This window comes from Trachinotus anak, unplaced genomic scaffold (genome assembly GCF_046630095.1).
Source record: "Trachinotus anak isolate AG129_WGS33_773 ecotype Australia unplaced genomic scaffold, CSIRO_AGI_Tana_v1 ptg000024l, whole genome shotgun sequence".
Lineage (NCBI taxonomy): Eukaryota > Metazoa > Chordata > Actinopteri > Carangiformes > Carangidae > Trachinotus > Trachinotus anak.
This window is the reverse complement of record NW_027273875.1, coordinates 10,359,858-10,380,085: the sequence shown is the minus strand read 5'-3', so window position 1 is coordinate 10,380,085 and position 20,228 is coordinate 10,359,858. Positions and strand designations below refer to the sequence as shown.

The following is a 20,228-nucleotide window of genomic DNA, read 5'->3' as shown; positions in this document are numbered from 1 at the left end:
GAAAATAATAAATGAAAAAATGACAGCTGGGCTTTTTAGTCATTTCTCAGTAAATGTGCTCATGTTGACCTGGAAGTACAGTAAATGACACCTGGTGGCAGTGCACGGAGCTCAGCCTCGCGGACGGATGTTTGGGGCAGAATGGAAACACTGAAGTGCCCTGCAGTCTGATCATCTGTTTGCCCTTGTTGGCTTTTGCATTAGAAGATTATGATTGTGTGTCTCTTTGGACATATTACTTTTTGCAGACTGCAATGGGCACTTCACTTACACAAACAACTATAGTGACCCCCACCTCATACTGCATCTATGCACACCACTGTGTATCCCATAAATTCATTCACAATTTACAATTATTTATTTTCTCTGTCATCTACAAACAAGAACATAGCAACAAAAGAGGTATAAAACTGAGATTGTTTTCCCATTTTAAAAATAAAAACAACACTATGTCTGTATTCTGGGTGTATCATAGTAATCACACCAACAACTATGTAGCTGGGCTTGTGAAAAAACAAATAAAAGAAAAAACTCATTTTCCATCTTCATACTTGATTTCCAACTAAGAATGAAACCATATTAGTCCTCTAGTAAACCCGTATTTTAGAGAAACTGATAAAAGTGTTTGATCTGTTTTTTGTTTTTTTTTATATACTTACATAAAACCTTATTTGTGTGAGTTTAATCCTCTAATTACCTCTCCTCTAAATACAGTTCACAAGGCCAATGTGGTGTACTTCTAGGCTGGTAAAACTTTTTAAGTATCTAACGAGAATAAATAACATTGGAATAGCACCTCAAAGAGTTTACAGACAGGAGTTACAAATGTCAGAGTTTACCTGAATACCAAACAAAAACAGAAACCAATATGATGCCAAATGTGACAATCAGCTACTTCTCCTGTGAAGCAATTCCCCTGCTGGTACAATAGAATCACAGCAAATTCATGGACATATAGAATAACTAGATTGGTGTAAAAAAGTTCTATTGAATTTGCATAAAAGTACCTGAATTAATACAAAGAACTGGCTACTTGACGCTTTTGAATCACAGCAGTGTCCGTTAAACATATAACCTGATTTTCAGTGCTAGCAGTGCTCACATTGTGTTTTTTTTTTTTTTGTTGTTTTTGTTTTTTTTTGTACACGTCAGAAATGCTTTTCATGAGAAGTACCAGTCTAGTCATTCTATTTCAAAACACACGTCCAATCAGCAGCTGGTATGGGGAAGACAGTGAGCTATAGTTGGATTGGCTGAGTATCCATACCTTATTATGTGATGTAAACAATACCGAGTAAACGTGATTGGCTGATTCAGAAAGTGTTTGCAGGAATAGATTGCCTTGAAGGCAACATTTGTGCTGCCATTAGAGTTTTGGTTATGGCTGAAAAACACCAGGGAGGAGTCCTCATTTTGAAAAGGGTGATGGAGCCTGAAGAGGAAGAAAAGAAGAAGAGACAGAGCTCAGCTGATCACTTGCAAAAAGTGTGTGTGCATATTTATTTATTTAGTGCTGAACTATCATGTAAAACTTTTGTGTTAAACTTTCCTTGTGAATGACCCTAGTGTTTAGTTGGTATTTGTGACAATGGTCAAATGGCTATGAATCACCTAAAAATGTATTATTCCAATACAATATACAGTGTTGAATGAATGATCATGGTTTTACTGCAGCCACTGTTTAAGGAGTTGTTAGATACACATCACATAATCTTTATATTATTACTGAGTGTATTTTTTTTGAGGTCATGATGTAGCTGTTTGGTGAAGTGATATAAAAAATCATCTTGCAGACGCTTGAAATTTGCTCTAGAAAGACTAGGTAACCAAACACAGTGAACAATTAGTTTGCATTAGTGCTTTATGGAGGTTACATTTTCATTTCCCACTGTTATTGGAATAATGTTAATGTCTTCATTACAAAAGTTGTCTGTGATGCATTGGAGGGTTTTTTAGTCTGCTGCTGATAAGGAAGGCAAACAACAGACAAACATGGAGGTTGTGAAAACAAGCAATATAAATGTTTCGTGCAGGGTGGAGGGTCGAATCTTTAAACTTCATCCCTAATTACAGCTACAGCACCAAGAAATCATTGTGCTTTAGAAAATGGATAAGAGAAAAAACAAGCTGATGTTAAAGTTTTGTAGTTAATGAGTTATATACTACATGCAAAAACACTTGTGTGTAATTTTTGCCATAACTGAATAATTTTTTGATAAAGTGTTGTCATTTTTCTCGCAGCCTCACATTTGTGATTGAGATTCTGTTGAAGATTGAAAATATGATCTGGGTGGAGCAAAGTGATACTGTAGGTGCCTAATCTAACAAGAACTGGAGCAGAAGAACATCTCTGAAATGTGCTTTGGATTACTGTTACTGTGGAAGATAAGAAAGTGAGACTGACCAGCATGAAGCTGTCGTAGGTTCTCATCAGCTCCTCCATTCGATACTGTTCCAGCACCACGACTCCTGCCAGAGACGGACTCTTAGCTCGAGCACAGTCCTCACAGTGCACCACGTAGGTCTTCTTACTGCTGTTCTCACTGGTCACAAACAGCAGGTCAAACACCTCCACCTGCACAAACACAGTTTTGTTCCCGCAGATCAGCATGTTTGTAATGCATCTGCACCACATACACAAAGGCCAGGGGGACTCACATCACACTCATTGCAGTAGTAGGCCGGCTCGTCCTTCATTCGACTCTGGTAACAGATCTTCTTCCCTGCAGCCACCAGCTGGTCTCTCAGGATCTGGATGTGCTTGATGGACTGCATCAGGCAGTGTCTGAGAGAGACACAGGAGCGGAGAGTGACAGAAATGAACACACACACACAAATAGATGGTAAATATGATCAGGTGAATACATCTTACTTGATCATCTTGAAAGTATCCTGATCGGTGATCTTGATCGTGCGGGCCACATTCCAGGAAACGTGGATCATGGGAACGATTGACTTAACCTTCTTCACCTCGTTCCACTCAAAGCGCTCCAGGGCGAGTTGATATTGGTACGCTGCGAGGGCAGAAAACACAAGCAGTGGTGAGGCTGAAAGTAGGCCGTATATTAAACTGTATATTTAACTTGTAATTTGAGACCAACACCTGACTGTCAGGTTTTAAGCTCTTTCTCTCTTGGTCCTTGCTGTAACTCACAGTTGAGTGGTCCCACATTCCAGGCGATGTTGTTGCACCAGCCCACTGCCTGGACCCAGTGCACAGTCCCTGCATTAATCCACACCAGGTCGCCCGGCCTCTGAATGAAGCGGTACACGGGAATGTTGGAGCTGTACAGGTCCTCCAGGACTGGCCACCAGGACCCTGTAAGGTAGTCTACTCCATGCCTGAGGGAAAATGTTTGCAACAATGAAATTTAGTATGCACACATACTGAAAACTACATTGTTTGTGAACTCTAACAGACTATTCACTCACTTCTCACAGAATTTGTTGATATCTTTCCAGTAGTGCTCATGGACAGCAAACCACTCACAGTCACCGGGTCCGATGTTGATGTTGACGGAGCAGAAATTGTTGTTCTCTTGGTGACCTGGTGAGAAATGCAAAGAGTTGGTTTATGAATCTAAAACTTTCTTCATTTGAAAGATTAAAACAGACGTTTCTAAAAAATCACAGGATTATAGGTGTCAAATTGTGATGTCGGACACACACTAACCTGGTGTGCGGCTGCCTGGCACCTTCATGTAGAGCTGGACAGTGTTCATGCCCAGGATGGTGTGACCGACATGACTGAGCATGTTGTTGCTGGATTCCACTCTCATGAAAGCTGGCAGCTTCAGCAGCTCCTGCAGCTGGGGCTTCCACCTTAGAAAAAAACATGTGGGGCAATGTGAAACAACAAGCATCCTCACTGAGCTCAGTTTGAGTGATTTTAATAACACAAGCTCACCTTTTAGGGTCTGAGAGATCAATGTTGGTCCCGAATTTAATGATCTTTCCGACTGTTTTCTGCTCTGAGCTGAGGGAAACAACAAAGTCTGGGCTGAGAATTGTTCACACAGTGAATTCAACACAAACAGATCACAGCTTTGTGCTAACCTTGGGGTGCTGATGGCGGGACTTCCTTTACTGTTGGCTAACATCAGACCAGCTTTCGCGGTGGCTGACGGCTCTGAGGTCTTGGTCTGCTCTCCTTCCTCTTCATTCTCACTCTCCTTCTCCTCCTATAACACATCTACATGAGCTTAGCTGACAGGTTGGCCAACAGCTAAAAATAAATACATCATTACATAATTTACTCTGAAGGTCCTGGGCAAGGATACCTGTGAATTGAATCATTATTTGCCAACCACACATGTGCATTTCATTAGTTCATACATTTAAAACAGATGATGATGAACAGGAGCAAAAATATACTATGAACAGTGGCTTTAGTAAATGCTACAAGTTTGCCTGCTTTGCTTTACTATGGAAACTGTTGGCTGGTGTATTGATTCAACTAACAGCACTCAACTCCCCTTATGCAAGAGCATTTACATTCTTACCCCAAACATCTCTTACTATTTTCTGTGAGGTTTAGTCATGCAAGTGGAATCAGAATTGGATTCACCAAACTCTCTTTACGAACTCATTTCAGCGTCATGAGTGTCACCTGTATTTGAGTAGGTGCACATTCATGATATTTGATCATTTACTGCTGCCTGTCCCGCCATGTCTGTGGGTTTCATTTGTGAAAATATTACAGAATCAAAGACAATAGTTTGACATGAAGTTAGATGCTAAAAAATCTTCTTGCTAAAGCAAACTGGGCCACCACTTATATGTCTTAATTATATATTTTACTGTCTGTATATCTGTGCTAAATTCATTCAGATTAAGTCAAATGAGCATTTTTTCCTCAGACAGAAGACTCTGGTGACAACTGGATAATTTTGTTCAATTATACAAATATGACAACAAAACTGCTGAATACCACAAACTCTCTGAAATCCCTTCTATGTGCCACTTAAGAGCAAATCTGTTTGTATCTATGGTTCTTCAATGAGGCCCTGTAAAGAACACACTTCTGGTTTGGGGTAAGAGTTGTAATACAAGCCAGTTAACAATGCCTTTAACTATACCTATGTCCACTAAACTCTGTGTGTGTGTGCATGTGTGTGCCATGAGGGAAAATGTCTACCTGCAGGCTCTCCTGGAAGCTGGACGCCTGGTACTGGGCGTATTTGGCAATGGTGGTGTGTGAGCGACTGCTTTCACAGGGCCACGTCTGCGCTGAGCCACTGGGATCCCAGTTCTCATCGGCGGGCTGCTGAACCTGAGTCCTCACTTCCACTGCATGGTCCGCATTGGCCTCCACCAGAGATTTGGTGGAGAACAGACCAAGGTCTACCACAGGGAAACAAAAGCCAGGGAACTGAGATAACCATCACAAATTAGCAAATGTCTAACCCTCAACCACATCCTCTACTTGATAACTGTAAAATACACACACTGAAATATGTAAATGCATTCAAAGCAGCAGGACAGCCTCACAGTCACCCAGCCATCATGGGTGAGCATACATGGTCTGCATTCAAATATGGATCATAAAGACATGTGAGGTCTACTGAGTTTGTGACAATGGCATTCTGTATGCTGTCCAATTAGCAGATTGGTGGCAGACTTCAAGACACAGCACTTCTTAGAGCCAGCCTCTGACAGTTTTAGCCTGGTTTCTAAAATCTTGCAGACTGTGAAGATGCAGAATCCATGTCAAACATAGTGGGGAAATCCTGCTGTCCAAAGAGCACATATTTTTATGATAGAAATGACTCAATATATCAAATGTCTAAAATGTCTACTACATCTAGAATAATCACAATTTTATGATGATACTGTATCATAAAATGTGAGGAATCAATGCTGTCTTTTTTTTTTCATTCTGTCCCTGCTCCCTGCATGTCTCACTAATCAAAAAAACTTTATTTAGATCCAGATAAATTCTGTTGGACTGAATAGAGTAAACAATGTGCAGTCACTTAGCTGAGATGAATGTGGTTGATAAACTTACTAAGGCGGAGGGAGCCAGCAAGTCCTCTGATGACAGTAACAGCATTTTTGGGATCAGTGCAGAACTGAAGCAGAACTGGAGAGAAGGCGTCTCTCTTGCTCTCCAACTGCAGACACAGCACAGCAGAGGAATAAACATATTTGTCTTAAAGGACAGTTGGTGGGAAATGTGTCGATGTCTTGAAACAAGGTACCATCAGGCAGTTCTCTCTGCTGCGATTGAGAAAATGACTCAAGAAATGTTTGAAGTGATTTTAAATGAATCAAATAGTTGTGGTGGTGATTTAGGTTTTTTTTAATTAAATTATCAACAAGACTGAGTTTTTGCAGCTCGGAGTATTCAGACATAAGCCAAACTAATTAAAATGTTGGTGGTAGATTAAAAGTGAGAATCACAATAGTTTCAGAGGGGACATGAATGTTTATACCAAATTTAATCCATACAATAGTTAGACTCACTCTGAACCACAAATGTCAATGGGACCAACACTTGCATGGCTACAAACAAGATTTTAAGATTCAATACTTTATTCATTTTGATTATGCTGATGTGCGTGGACTCACATAGATACTTGGAGTGGGAGGGTTAAGCTTTTCTCGAGGAATGGGGGTCTTGACGGCAATGTTTGGTTTCACAGAGAAAGTGGGCAGCAGGTACGACTCCTTGAATTTCCCATTTACTCTTGTCCCCCTGGAAAGAGATGACAGAGCAATAAAAAACAAAAATTCATCAAGAATTTCCAACAACTAACATGTAAAACCTCCTCTGAAATTTTCCATTCAAAATCCCATGTTTAAGTAGACACCCAGATCTTTTGAGTACTCACTTGCAAGCTCTGATCACTTCAGTTGCTGTGTTTTTGATGTTGATCTTGGAGAGTGGGATTCTTTGCTCCTCCACCTCTGATATGTTGAATGTTTGTCTTCCAGCGCTCTCCACTTTAATCAAGAGGATCTTCAGCTCCTTACACAAGCCCATGGACAATGCTTTCAGTTTGAGTGGATCGACTGGAGCTAATGAGCAGGGAGGTTTACTTGCTGGTGTGGAGACACACAGTTTGGATGTACTGATTGTTACAGTTGACGCTGAGTTTGATATCTTATTTTCCAACTCAGTGACCACTCCCGTCTTCTCTGTTGCTACCTTTACCTCGGCGTTCCCATTGTCCACCTTTTCTTCCTGGATGTCCTTGCTGTGTGGGGTTTGATTTTCCTGAGAAATCTGGCCCTTCATACCATCTTTGAGAGGTCTGGGTGAGCTTCTGGAGATGACTGGCTCTAAGGATGAAATATCCCTTTCTTCCAAATCCTTTATTTCATTTACTTTGTTCTTAGGACAGATGACACTGCTTTCCTCTGCCTTTATCTTAATCTTGATCTCTCCTTCTCCGCTGCCATCCTTATCCTTTTGTTTTCTTTTTCTGTCTGTATGTCTGTGTTCTGTCTCTTTGCTGTGTTCTCTCTCTTCCTTGGTGGAAACAGTGAGGAGGCCAGTGAAAGACGCTGTATTTGTGGTGGTCAGTCTCAGCTCTGCACTCAGTGACCCATCCAAAAGGGATGACTCGATGCTCTCAGAGAGGGTCTCTGCATCCTTACCCTCTTGTTTCACTTTTATATTATCCTCAGTTTCTTCCTGCTTCCCTTGCACCAAGTCATCCATGACAGGCTCACTCAGATCTGTGGGACTGTGGGATTTCATATGTGTGTCTGAGGTAGTGTGAGTTGGTGATTGATTACTGGGTTTGGAGGACACAGTGGGATCTGATTTGGGGGAGAAATCGTGATGCTCATGACAGTGGATCTCTGCAAGAGAAGAGCAGTACTTCACCCCTCCTGCAGTGATAGCAGGAGGCCCGCCAAATGGACCCCCTCGACCAGGGACCCTCTGGCCTCCAAGAAAGGTGGCCAGGCTTTTGAAGACATCATCCAATCCTGCCTTATGGTGGCGAAGCTCATGAAGAAGAGAGCCAGAAGTTTCCCCACTGCTGTCCACATCTTCTTCTTTTTCTTCCTCAGTGGCTTGTTCAGTTGTACAAGACAGATCACAGAATCCAGATCTGTCATCAGCCAGTATACTTTCACAAGGCTCCTTATTCATATCATCAGTGCTCTCATTGTCTACAGGTGGAGGAGAAAAGCACTGGGTGGGGCTGGGCTGGAGGACAGGTCTACTTATCACTCCCTTTTCTAGCTCGTCCTCATCCTCTCCCAGAACTGATACTGGAGAGCCCTGCCAGCTCAGGACAGGTGGAGTGTTTGCAAGGTTGTCTCCCATTTCTCTCAAATTCCCCATCACAGCCACAGGCTGGAGATCCGGGGCATTGAGAACTCCCTGGCCACTGTCTTGGCCATGGACAGGCTGCTCTACACTAACAGAACATGCTGTACTGAGTGGTTCTAAGGCTTTAAACAAAAGTGAAGGCAGGGTATCATCTGGCTTTTCTTTTGGTCCGTCTTCTGATTGGGATGAGACAATGGTGGCTTTCTTGCTGGTCTGGTTGGGGTTTGTATTCCTGGGAAGAGACTGCATTAATAGATTCTTGACGGGGAGTTTCTGGGGAGTGCTGCTCTTTTTGGACATTTTGTGATTTTGAGATTTTGAGGAGGGCTGTGGTGAAGTGCAGCTGGGATGAGGAGTGTTTGCAGATGGCCTGTGTCCCCCCTCTGCTCGTTCACTCCTCGCCCTGTGCTTGTGTTTGGATGTTGATTGGCTTTGATTCTCTGGATTCAGGGTTGTAGTTTCCATTTTACTTGTTTTTACTTCTCCTGAAGAGCTGGGAGCAGGGATGGAGGTGAACATTTCCTTTTTTGTGATTTTCACGCCCAACTTTCTTTCTTTCTTAAGTGCTTTATCTCTTTTCTTTTTTCTGTCACCTAATCTTTTCTCCTCTTTTTTCTTCCGCCTTTTTCTTTCCTCACCCTTTCTGTTTGTCTTTTGAACTTCTCCCTTTCTCTCCTTTTTCCCCAGCTTATCCTTCTGTTTGCACTCAGGCTTTTTGTGTTCTTCCAACTCCTTCTCAGGCTCATCTGCTCTCGATCTGCTGTGGGGGAACTGCCGTGAGCAGAGGGGCTGTGAGGTCTTCCTGTACTTGATGTCTGCAAACCTGGATTTTGGACCATTGTGAGACGTAAGAGATGTGGTGGACATCAGGCTAGGTCTTGTGGTGTGAATGGGGCTTCCCTGGAGTTTCTGCTGTCCACTGAGGCCAGGACTACACTGATGAATGATTGATGGATCTTTTCTGCCACTGGCTGCCGTGTATGACGAGGGACTGGAAGGAGAACGTGGACTGCTGGCAGTAGAACCTCCATCTTTAGGACTACAGAGGAGGGATGAGTAGGGAGGAGAGTCTGCACCAGAAGGCTTGAAGTGGGCTGGATCCCTTGAATTTCCTCTTTGATGAGTGCGTTGAGGTTCCTGCAGAGTTAATATTAAATCCATTTAGACTTTCGTTCAGGGATAGTACTCTCAATTGCGTTAATTCATATTCAGCACATCTGCTGTTATTCTGACATTAAAATTCATATTAACAGAAAATTAGGCCTGTTGAAATGGCACTAAGATAGTTTTTAAAAAGGAGAACTTCCATGTCTAATATACTACCTTCATGTGCTTGATTAATCTAGACTATAACCTCCCCTACCAAAGAATCCTGAAAACAGACAGGTTTTTGTGTTCATGCTGTTTTAATGTTTATTTCTTACTGTGCTTTGTTTGTGGTGATAGCTCCGTGAGTCTTTCTCCTCTAGAGGATGTAGCGGGGGGTTGTGCTGTTGGGCTCTGGGGTGGCCTGTGTGCCGCTGATAGTGGTAATGATGGTTTTGGTGGTTGTAAGGCACACGGGTGTGGGCTGCTGGTGAAGACGAGATTTTCCGCTCGACCTTCCCTCTGCTTCCGTGATGTGGCGGTCTGCTGCCACAACTCTGGTTCAGAGCTGCTAGGCTACTGTTACTGAAGCCATGTCCTCCAGCTCGCAGTTTAGAGGTTTCCTGCAAACCAACAGTAGAAATGATCAGTGATCATGAATTTGTAATTCGCTTTTTAGCATTCACTGATGATAATATCTTACCTGTTGCTGTGTTGCTGAGGTCCTATGGTCAGAGTGGTGGCAAGGACCCACCCTGTCATTAAGAGGCTTCCAGTCATCTTGGTTGCAGCGGTGGTGGCGAGGTGGTGATGGGGCATGGGCAAGTAAAGGTAAATGCCTTGATCCAGGATGAGATGACTAAACAGATAAGCATAAATACCTGTCATGCTAGATGATATACCAATGGGTGGTGCTGTTGCACAGAAATCACATGTCATGTATAGATATATAGGTTATGTTTACCAAAGGAATTAAAGTTTATTGTACCTGATCAGGACCAGAGTCCCTTCTCCTCTTAGCAGGACACTCTTCCCTTGGAGATAAAGGGTGCTGTGGGGGTGGACTGTGCTGGTGTAATTGGTCTCGCCGCTGATGGAGCGCTGGCCTTTTCCAGGGTCCTGGTCTGTTGTTTATCATTCTGCCTGGGAAGCTCCTGCGGCAGTCTGCGGGGGCCCATCTCTCTGGTGGGGACTGGAGTTCTCTGTTGTTCCGATGTAGGCGAGGACCCCCATGCTAACAGTCAGCAAGAGAAAACGTACAGCCAACATCAGTAAGTCAATTGATGACACACTTCTAGCTCCAATAACAAAAACACTAATACTGTTCCTGATCAGCATGGCTCACCACAGAGTTGCTGACGTTGTTGTCCCAGGATGCGTAGCGCTCTCCGGGTGGTGTTAGATAACCGTTGTTGTTGGCAGTTCGGTTGTGGAATGAGCGTGTGGAGTTGTGATGCCAGTTCTGGGCTTCAAACAGCTGCTCTTTACCGTCCCACAGACGTAGATGCTGTCTGTGCCCCTTTGAGATACCTTTGTCCTGGACATGGTTGACTGTTCGCTCCCCCCTACGAAACAGACCAACTGAACTTAGCAACAAGTGTCATGGTGTAGCTAGAGATTCAAAACAATGACGCCACAGCATAACGCAAATGGGACTTCATATATCAAGTGAATCTACCTGTTCAAGTAACGAGTACATGACATTACTTTATAAGAAGAGAAAGAGAAGCTGCAATTCACATTTTCAGTGCAGTGTATGGATGATAAATAAATTATTACTCTCACCTATTGTAAAGACGACTTGACAGTGGATAATATGATTGATTGCGCCCTTCTTGGCATCTGTAGAAATGAAAAATACACAGAAATATACTGTCTTGAGTAAGGTAATGATACAGTTCATGCAAATCTGGGAGCCCTGACCTGTCTTCCTATTGGCTAGAAGTCAGCTTCAAGCCAAACTTGCTTGTTTTTCCTGACTGTTGATCTAACCTGCCAAGTGTTTTCTGTGCATATATGGTCTTTCCCTGAATCTCTCACTCAGGCGTACCTCAGTGGTGATAGAGACTTAAACAACACTTAAAAATGAGATGTTATTTCAGCCAGGGTAATTTCTTTAGTAGCAACTCTGATGAAGCATTATAGCTATAAAGTAGATAACTGTTTATAGCTGTATAGTAAAAATGTCCATTCATGTAGTAATACACTTCTCTGACCACACTGAATTAGCATGGTTTGTCATTTTGGTGTCTCTGCAAGTATCACTTAACCCCATGCAGAAGGCCACATTGTCACTGTGACCCTGTTGAAACAACTTGGTAACTAAATAACTGTTATTGGTTCATTCTCTCTACTTTAAATAAATCCATGCACATTGAAGCTTTTAATTTGACCTTTACAGGAGAATTTCTGAGCTGGATTGGTTCACATGTTGATAGAACTTACTGACCTACAGCTCTGTGCAAAAATGCAGAGTTTTTTTTTTTCCCCAAAAGTCAGTTATTATTTAGAGATTGAGAGTGATACCTCTTCATCAGAGTTGCCATTGTTTCTATTGCCAAAAGCCACAACCAGATAAACACAGTTGCAGTTACAATGACATTCATTAGAACCTCTCCCAGCTGCTGAACTCAATAGTAAGACTGCGGCTTCTCTCAGCTGTAGCTGAAGAAGTTATGGTTTCATTCACCACAGTCCTGCTTGTTTAAACTGTGCAGATGAGCTCATGCTCACTGCTGCAGCTGAAGTAAGAGCTTTTCATGAATATGCTCATCCCATTTTCAGTTAATCAGTCAGCCCTGTAAAGTGGTGCTTATCTTAAATCAACCCAGACAACAAAGGCTGGAGTCCCACCTGCTGGAATGACCCTTGTTGGGGAAGTTCATGTCTCAAGTTGTTCCACTATCCTCTCCCCCCTGAGTATAAATGCTTTCCAGCCATTTTTTTTACACGTTAAGTTTACTGGAGTTGTATTGGAGGTTTTAGCTAGTTTTCACAACTAAAGATCATAATGCATGACGTGGTAAAGAAATTTAAAAAATACACTATAGAACAGTAAATACATAAGAGGTTATTTCCACTGCATCTGAAATTATATGTACCCTGGTGAATGGACAACTTTCCCTTTAGACATTAAAGGTAACCCTCTGTAGAAACACTAATAATCCTGTATGTGCATTGACGGTGCTGCTGACCTGTTTGTGTGGCTCCAGAGGCGACTGTTTATGGGAGCCCATTGTCCTCTGTTAGGTCCTCCAGCTGGATAGGAGTCCCATGTGTTACGGCCAGAGTACAGCTCTGCTGGGTGATACATGCAGCCTGAAACACACAAGTGGTTTAATGTGTATGGTATTAAGGTTATGAAACAAATACATCTAAAATCTGATTTAAAGAAAGTCTGATAAACATACTTTAAAATGCAACACAGAAGGGCTGCCACTTTCAACCAATCAGATCTTTGCGTATGCAATGACGATGTCCACCACTTTGCATTGTACAGTTGAATTTGTGAGTAATTCAAACACTTCCTACACCATGAGTGACAAAACTAAGAGAAGCTTTAATTGCTCAATGCTGATTCAGAAAACTATTCAACTCACTAACTTATTACTTGAAGAAGTCCTAAGGGAAGGACCCCCTAATCAATTAACATAAAATCCAATTATAGTAGCAAGTGAACACTCACGAAATACAACATGGAGCAACTCACACATGGGTATATTCAGGGTCTGATGACATTTCAGCAGTGCAAATCAATTATCTATGCACATTTCATCTTCTGTAATACTATAAAGTACTACAGTGGTGCACATGGCATGTATTTGCATTTAAATAGAAACACACACACACAAACACACACATATCCTTGTTTTATAGGTTTGTAGCGACCCATCACTGACATGATGTTTTCCCTAACCCTAACCATCACCACTGAATGCCTAACCCCTTCATACTAAAACCAGCATTTTGGACTCCACAAAGTTGTTGGACCCAATCAATATAGTAAAACCCTCCCACACACACCCACACACACAAAGTACAGAGACAGAGACAAATGTGCTGTGGTTACCAGTCTTGGTCTGTATTTGAGAGGCCCTCCACTTCACAGCTGAGAGCAAAAGACAGCCTGTGGATAAGACATGTGGTTGAAAGATGTATTCTGTGTATTAGAGAGAAACATGTTTTTCAATACCATGTCTACACATTAACTTCTTTTGTTCTGGCTTAATAACAAATACGCTTTGTATTGTTGAGAGTCTATGATTGACATCAGCACCAATGTGTCATTATGGTAGATTTTATTTCCTCATGCTGCATTTTCTCCTGCTCTGTATCTGTTCAGTGGTCATATCATCAGTCAGCCAGAGCTGCATTGTGCATTCTGTCTCTCTGTAATCGCTGCTTCCCAGCAGCCACCACAGCCAGTGGCTATCCAATGATGAAAAAACATGGCAGTAAGACGAAAGACCATGGCAACCTCCCTTTAAAGGCAAAGAAAAAAATCACAGCAGGCAGTGCTGCTAGAGAGTTTTCTTACCCCTGGTTCCTCAACTGTCTGAGAGAGCTGGTGTTGAATGTGTGTTTAAATCAACATGGATGTTCTATCTTCTTCTATCTATGCTTCTTTGCTCTATTTGTTTTAAGTACACAAACTTCCAGAGGCACAGTGAGCTGTATAGCTGCCTGTTAAAAACTGAACCACCAGGCTGTGTCTCTGCGGAGAATTCGTCTGATCATAATTTCTAATTCCAAGCCTCCTAAGCTTATTCTGCCTATTCTCATTTTTATTGATTTTCTTCCCTTTGTTTAAAACCAAACTGTGGCAGACAGTCACCTCCATCACAGGCAGAATCTCTTACTGTCTCTATTGCTGCTGCCAAACATTTCAACACTGGCTACATTGTGTTGTAGTGAGCTGACCTAGTAAAGTGTAACGTCGTATTGGTGCAGGTGACAGGTTGCACCTTTCTATGCATTCATTCCCCACAGCTATCTATACATAGTAAGGACTTTTGTGCAACATTTACCACTTCCCCAGTGGTGCGTTTCTTTGTACTGCAAGTTTTGTTCCATGAAGGTTTGTTTGTGGTAAGGCTTGTAGCAGTCGCGTTATAATAACCTTTCTGTGAGAGCTGAATGAGCCAAATGAGCGGCCCCTTTCTGAGCGTCCATTTCCAACCAGTTGCTAGAGCAACTGAAGCCAGACAGTTCTTACTGCTGTGGCTTTAGGCATTTTAGAGTCAGCTACATTTACATTTATTTTTAGAGTAGGAAAAGGACATGAGAGGCCTTTATGTGCATACAATGTCCACTGCTAGATACGGTGAAGTCAGACTACATGACTTGATCCTAACATACAGCACCGTGTGCCATCAGTTGCTACATGAAGCTGTACAATAGACAAAAAGATCTGGTAATATCCACAGTAATCCTCATATCTCATGTGCCACTACAATCAGCTTTTTGAGGCTAGTTTTGAGCTTCTACAATTTTTCACTAATGCTCCAATAACCTCATCATCATTGTACAAGACAAAACGCTCTTTGTTTAGGATCTTGTTTGGACGACTTTATTCTAAGACGCCTGTTTGGATTTGTGTCCCAAAATGTTAATGTCACATTAATCTTGCACTGTGATTAAGACGATCACTGTGTGTTAAATTCATGCAAACTACTTGTAAACTGTGTTTCACTGTTTGTGTGTTGTTACAACATTTTTATACAGAAACTTGAAAAGATGCCTGACAATGCTTTTGACCCTGAGATTTCTAGTATTGAGCAACATTACACAGACAGCAGATAAACCCTCCCTGTTTAATACTGGAACACACACTTCTGTTACAGTGGTGTCAGTCGGCAACAGCTTACATTTGAGTCTACACAACAATGGCTGATTTCGTCCAATATTTAACCCATCTGTGCCGGGGTCATTTGAAACATCTGGCCAAATGATGTCATGTGCAAAAAGGGGATAAGTTTCTGTTGCTTCACAGTGAGATAACCTTAAACAAAAGAATTGCATAATGCAAACAGTACAGTAAGTAGTAGTGCATTGTGCTAAATACAAGCTATATGAAATTTCAAGATAATACAGCACTGTGTGATTTGAAATTAAAACATTTCAGTGCTGACACTGGAGGATGGCTGTCACCTACTCATAGACTAAACCTGCTGTCTGCACCCCTCAGTCTGCTTCCTCTCTCCCACTTGTCACCAAGGAAACCCCGGTCAGCTCTCTGTCACCACACAGGAAGAATGGCGCATGGCATAACCATACATTGTCTCTGCTCAAATTCCATTCACCTGTCTAACCTTTTACAGTTTCACCACATGGATCCTGTTTGCTGAGTGTAAATCAGAGACATTCATTTGAAACTTAATAGTGTGTATGTGTGCACACGTGCGTGTGTGTGTGTTCATGTTCATCCCTGTAACCAATCTTACCTTGCAATGAGCACTGAGAGAAAAGGGGGAGACAGACTCTCTGGTCCAAATTCAGTGATGCCGCCAGTCAGGAATAGAAAGACAGCAGACCTTTGCAGTCTCAGATCCCTTTAAATAGGCATGCTCATCCTCCACTTGCTGGCAAACACACACACAGACACACACAGTGGAGAGAGAGTGAGGAAATACCAGTCATTTGGTGCACACATGTACAAGACAGGAGGGTTTTATTGTTTCAAATCAAGGACAGTATCTCTCCTCCATCCCTCAGGTATTGCTGCCATTCTCTTCCTTTCTATTCTTGTCTCTCATCTACTACAGCACATGCTGTCACACACATCTGCACTGTTGCATTTCTGACTCTCTCTAGACAAAGAAGGAGAATGAAATGAGATGTAAGAAAGAGGAATGGGCCAGTAACCTTTGACAGGCTGGCAGGCTTTCTTTTCTCCTGTCTTTCCTTTTTATGGCCCTGCCCAGTCGACTTTGCTATCTTCACTACTTGTTTCAACAAGGCTTCTTTTCTTTCTTGATACCCAATATGCCAGCCTCCTTCCTTTCTCTTTCAGGCTATGTGCATGGCTCTGCCTATGCCTCACCCTCCCTTTTCTCTGCACGCTGTGTCCTTGTATCCCTGGCAACCGATGATATCATTTAGTCCAGAGCTGGGAGCAAGGCCTCAAGCAAGGAGGGGAGTGTTTGCGTGTGTGTGTGATTATAACATGGAGAGAGAGAGAGAGAGAGGGAGGGAGAGTGGGGGAGTCCATAGGATTTAATGTATACTTCCACATTTCTATCTTCTTTTCTCTACTCACTCTTCTCAGATGTCTGCAGCATTTGTACAGCAGCTCTATCAGCTGAATAGAAATATTCACTGACTAGTGAAGAACTGCCTCAGATCTTGAAACACACTCTAATCTGTGTCCTCGTTTGGACAAATCAACAGTTTGTCACATTCTTGCACATTTCATACCATCTGGAGCTGCTTGCTAGCTGCAGTGAACCACTGCAGATGTGCATCTCTTGCTGAGACTTTATGAGTGTGTGTGTGTGTGTGCGTGTGTGTGTGTGTAGTAAGGATACTGCTTCCTATACCATAAAAGGAAGGATGGGCTGCACCAGACCAGGCCTGTCTCTGGTGGCTCCTCAGCTAGCTAACACGAGGAGCAGAGACATGAAGAGAACAGATGGAGGGGAAGCAAGAAGCTACAAAATACAGAGACTACACAGACAACCCACCCTGAATGCATGCACATGTATGATTTTATTGGATGCAGGCCTGAAATAGTGTCACAATCACAGGGAAAGAAAGTACAGTATGAGCCGAATATCAATCACATTTCTAAAAATAACATCCCTGCAGCCCCGCTTCACTCTGCTCTATCCCCTTCTCCCTCTCTGTAACAGCAGCTTCTCCCAGTGTATGCTCCATAAAGCACAGCCCTCTGAGGGGTACTGGAATGTACCAAGGCAAGGTCAAGAACAGGAAAGAGGGGTGTCTCTTGCAAACAATGCAAGATGTACAGCTTTTTGTGAACAAAGACAATGAAGCAGGTTAACAGGTTCCAAGAAGCCACTTCATGCACGTGTCTGTGTTTGTCTGTGTTTGTGTGTATGTGTGTGTGTGCGTCAAACACCAGGTTTGTGTGGTTAATGGTAACCTACAATTTGCACATCCGGGAGGTTACCAGAGCTGGCAAACTGAAAGCATAGATTAGGTTCACATGGCACATTAGTGACAATAACCCCAGATGTCCTTTTTTTAAATTCTCTTTCAAACAACTTAAAAATGTGTGAGTCAAAGATTTGACCCAGTTATTTAATAAAAACACAATAAAGTGAAAAGGTCTCTGTGCAGGATGTGTTCAAACAAACTGAGCTGAACTTTCAGTGGCGCCAAGTAGTGTACAGTATGTGACACAGTTTTGACATCACTCTAAAAGGAGATTAATCATCACACTTGGTCACACTGACGCTCTTGACTATTGTAAACCTCCCCCAAACACACACACGCACGCACACATGCACGCACGCACACACACACACACACACACACACACACACACACACACACACACACACACACACACACACACACATGCAGACATGCAGACATGCTCACGTGCAGACAGTGCAGAAATGTGAAATGATGAATGTAGTGAAGGGGAACTTGGAGGTTATACTTGTGGTTATATTTAAGCTCTGTGGAACTGTTGAATATTAACTTGTGTGTGTGTGTGTGTGTGTGTGTGTGTGTGTGTATATGTGTATGTGTGTGTGCATGCATGTGCATGTGTGTGTATGTGTGTGTGTGAGAGCTTCATGCATGAATGTGCAGCACAGTCTGCAGACACACTGCAGTACGTTCAGATCATTCAGAACAATGACACAGAAAACACACAAAAATCAACAAATGTAAACAAACACAGGACAGAAAAGAAACAGAAACACACACATTCACACTTCTCCCACACTGTACAATGCATGCAGTATATTTCCATTCAGCCATAAGCAAAAAGCACATCAAGTTGCTCCTTTGTAGTTGTCTTTTACCTCTTTTGTTGTCTTCGTTCTCTTTGGTCCACACGCCCCTCTGCTCCCCTTTTCCTCCCTTTCACTCCTCGCCACCTTGTCTCACCCGATCCTCTCCTCTGTCTCCTTTCTTCCCCTCTCCTCCTCTTCCTGTTTCCTCACTCCACTCTCTGATGCTGGGGCTCTCATAGCAGACTGATCCATGTGCAGAGACCAGGGGGCGGGCCATCAAGCTGCCAATCACAGGATATGAACCAATGAGAGGGCAGAATCTCGTATCACTCACATTTTGCAGTGAACAAGAGGAGGCAGGAGGAGGGGAAAATAGCAGACAGAGAGGCATGGAGGGGCTCTTTATTTCTCTTCCTCTGTGTGTGTATGTGTGTGTATACAGTATATGTGTGTGTGTGTGTGTGTGAGTGAGTAAGTGAGAGTTGGAACATAGCCAGTACAGTAGAGGAGATATTTTAAATCTCTCCACAGCTGTAAAAGAATCTCCTCAAGCTGTTACAGACATGTTTTCCCCCAGTGTCAATGCAAGTTTATGCACCTCTTTGTGCAAAAAATACACACACGTCTCCTGCACATTGTCATGCTGCCAACATTTATGCATTCACTCTTTTCAAACCCTCAGAAAACTGGATATTCAATGACCTAATTCATCACAATACACATCACAGTATCAGTATGAACAATGCATACATTTCTCCAATTTTCAGGAACCCTTCTGGAGCTGAATATTCAGGTGTCTTTCTGCATGAATTGGGAAGTGAGGCGTAGTGAAATGGTGACAGACGGGCTGCAAGTGTTGGCTGAGCTCAAATGTCAAATGACAGGATAACCAGGGGAGGAGGGGCTACAGCTCTTGGTTCATGAGGGAGGGCCTAGTCTTTGTGGCTCAAAATGCAAAACCACCACTCACTCCTCTGCTCATTTCACCCATCACCAACCAGTAACAAGCAGGCAGAGCTGCCGGCCCTGAGTGCACAGTTAGATAGAGGTAGAGACGGAGGGAGAGCTGATTAGGAGCCAGAGCAGTGTGAGAGGGAAATGGTGGAAGCAGACTGCTGACAGATTTTTTTTTTTCTGCCTCTGAAGTGCCTTAGCAACAGCCCCTGATCAGCCGAAACTCTATTGGTCAGTGCTCAAACCCATGTGGGTATTTGGACCAATCAGCAGGCTTTGGTGCAGAACTAAGTGGGCCTCACAGGCCAGAGTATCTGCTAAATTATGCCCCCTGGTGGCCTAGTGAAGGCCTACAAACTGTCTCCTGTAGTTTCCAAACATCTGCTGTTTGTACAGTTCCTCACGAAAAAACAAAAAGTTGTCATGCTTGTGTCTGATGGTGACAGTCATGACATAACAAATGTTTTATCATGTTGCCTATAAAATTCAAAGATAATTATAAGCATCATGCTAATGTGGATTTAAGTAAAGTTACATCAGTAAACACTAGTTTAATGTCACAACAAATGAAAAATAAATAGAAAATGTGTTTAATTTGTTTAACCAGTAACTAATATTCTGATGGAAAATGACAAAAGAGAAGAAAAAAAGAGACAAGAAGAAAAGAAAGCGAAAGGAAAACAGATCAGCCTAAAATTGGAAGATGTAGACTAAATACAAATGAATAAAATTATTCACATTGTGTACTGAGAAATACAGATCTGTAAATGAGTCTTCAAAAATACATTCATTCACATATTCGAATAATTGTTATGACACAATACTGTACAGCCTAACAACTGTCTGTCAGTGTCTCATCAACCATTACAATTCTCATCAAACTGGATTCATGTTGAAAACACATCAGTATTTTTTAAAACTCAAAATGACACCTGTAGTGTTTCTCAAACTTTTCGGGTTTATATTATTTTTTC

General features: G+C 42.4%; 1 protein-coding gene across 4 annotated transcripts; it reads right to left on the bottom strand.

The window, feature by feature from the left end:
• Positions 1 to 1,110: 1,110 nt before the first annotated feature.
• On the bottom strand, positions 1,111 to 18,526 carry kdm6bb (lysine (K)-specific demethylase 6B, b). 4 transcript variants are annotated; one of them, XM_071460790.1, is made up of 22 exons: positions 18,370 to 18,523; positions 15,817 to 15,954; positions 13,443 to 13,499; positions 12,568 to 12,691; positions 11,159 to 11,215; positions 10,719 to 10,938; positions 10,362 to 10,607; positions 10,077 to 10,232; positions 9,712 to 9,996; positions 6,834 to 9,424; positions 6,571 to 6,697; positions 6,008 to 6,113; positions 5,138 to 5,343; positions 4,057 to 4,181; positions 3,908 to 3,976; positions 3,674 to 3,822; positions 3,433 to 3,547; positions 3,155 to 3,342; positions 2,873 to 3,014; positions 2,659 to 2,785; positions 2,405 to 2,575; positions 1,111 to 1,432 (listed from the first exon to the last, which is right to left on the bottom strand). In XM_071460790.1, exons 4-22 carry the CDS (start codon positions 12,684 to 12,686, stop codon positions 1,409 to 1,411), a joined length of 5,223 nt encoding a protein of 1,740 aa, XP_071316891.1. In that variant the 5' UTR covers positions 12,687 to 12,691; positions 13,443 to 13,499; positions 15,817 to 15,954; positions 18,370 to 18,523; the 3' UTR covers positions 1,111 to 1,408. The 4 variants fall into 4 exon arrangements, 3 of the variants coding, with proteins under 3 accessions (XP_071316891.1, XP_071316892.1, XP_071316894.1); XM_071460791.1 differs by lacking the exon at positions 13,443 to 13,499 and having other exon boundaries at positions 18,370 to 18,526; XM_071460793.1 differs by lacking the exon at positions 18,370 to 18,523 and having other exon boundaries at positions 13,443 to 13,481; positions 15,817 to 15,953.
• Positions 18,527 to 20,228: the final 1,702 nt, after the last annotated feature.

Excerpts from the sequence above, each read along its gene's own strand:
- kdm6bb (XM_071460791.1), bottom strand. The coding sequence starts at position 12,686 with ATGTATCACCCAGCAGAGCTGTACTCTGGCCGTAACACATGGGACTCC. Across the intron at positions 10,939-11,158 it reads TCAAGTCGTCTTTACAATAG|GGGGGAGCGAACAGTCAACC; the intron begins GTGAGAGTAATA and ends TCTGTTTCGTAG. Across the intron at positions 10,233-10,361 it reads GGGACTCTGGTCCTGATCAG|TCATCTCATCCTGGATCAAG; the intron begins GTACAATAAACT and ends TTATCTGTTTAG.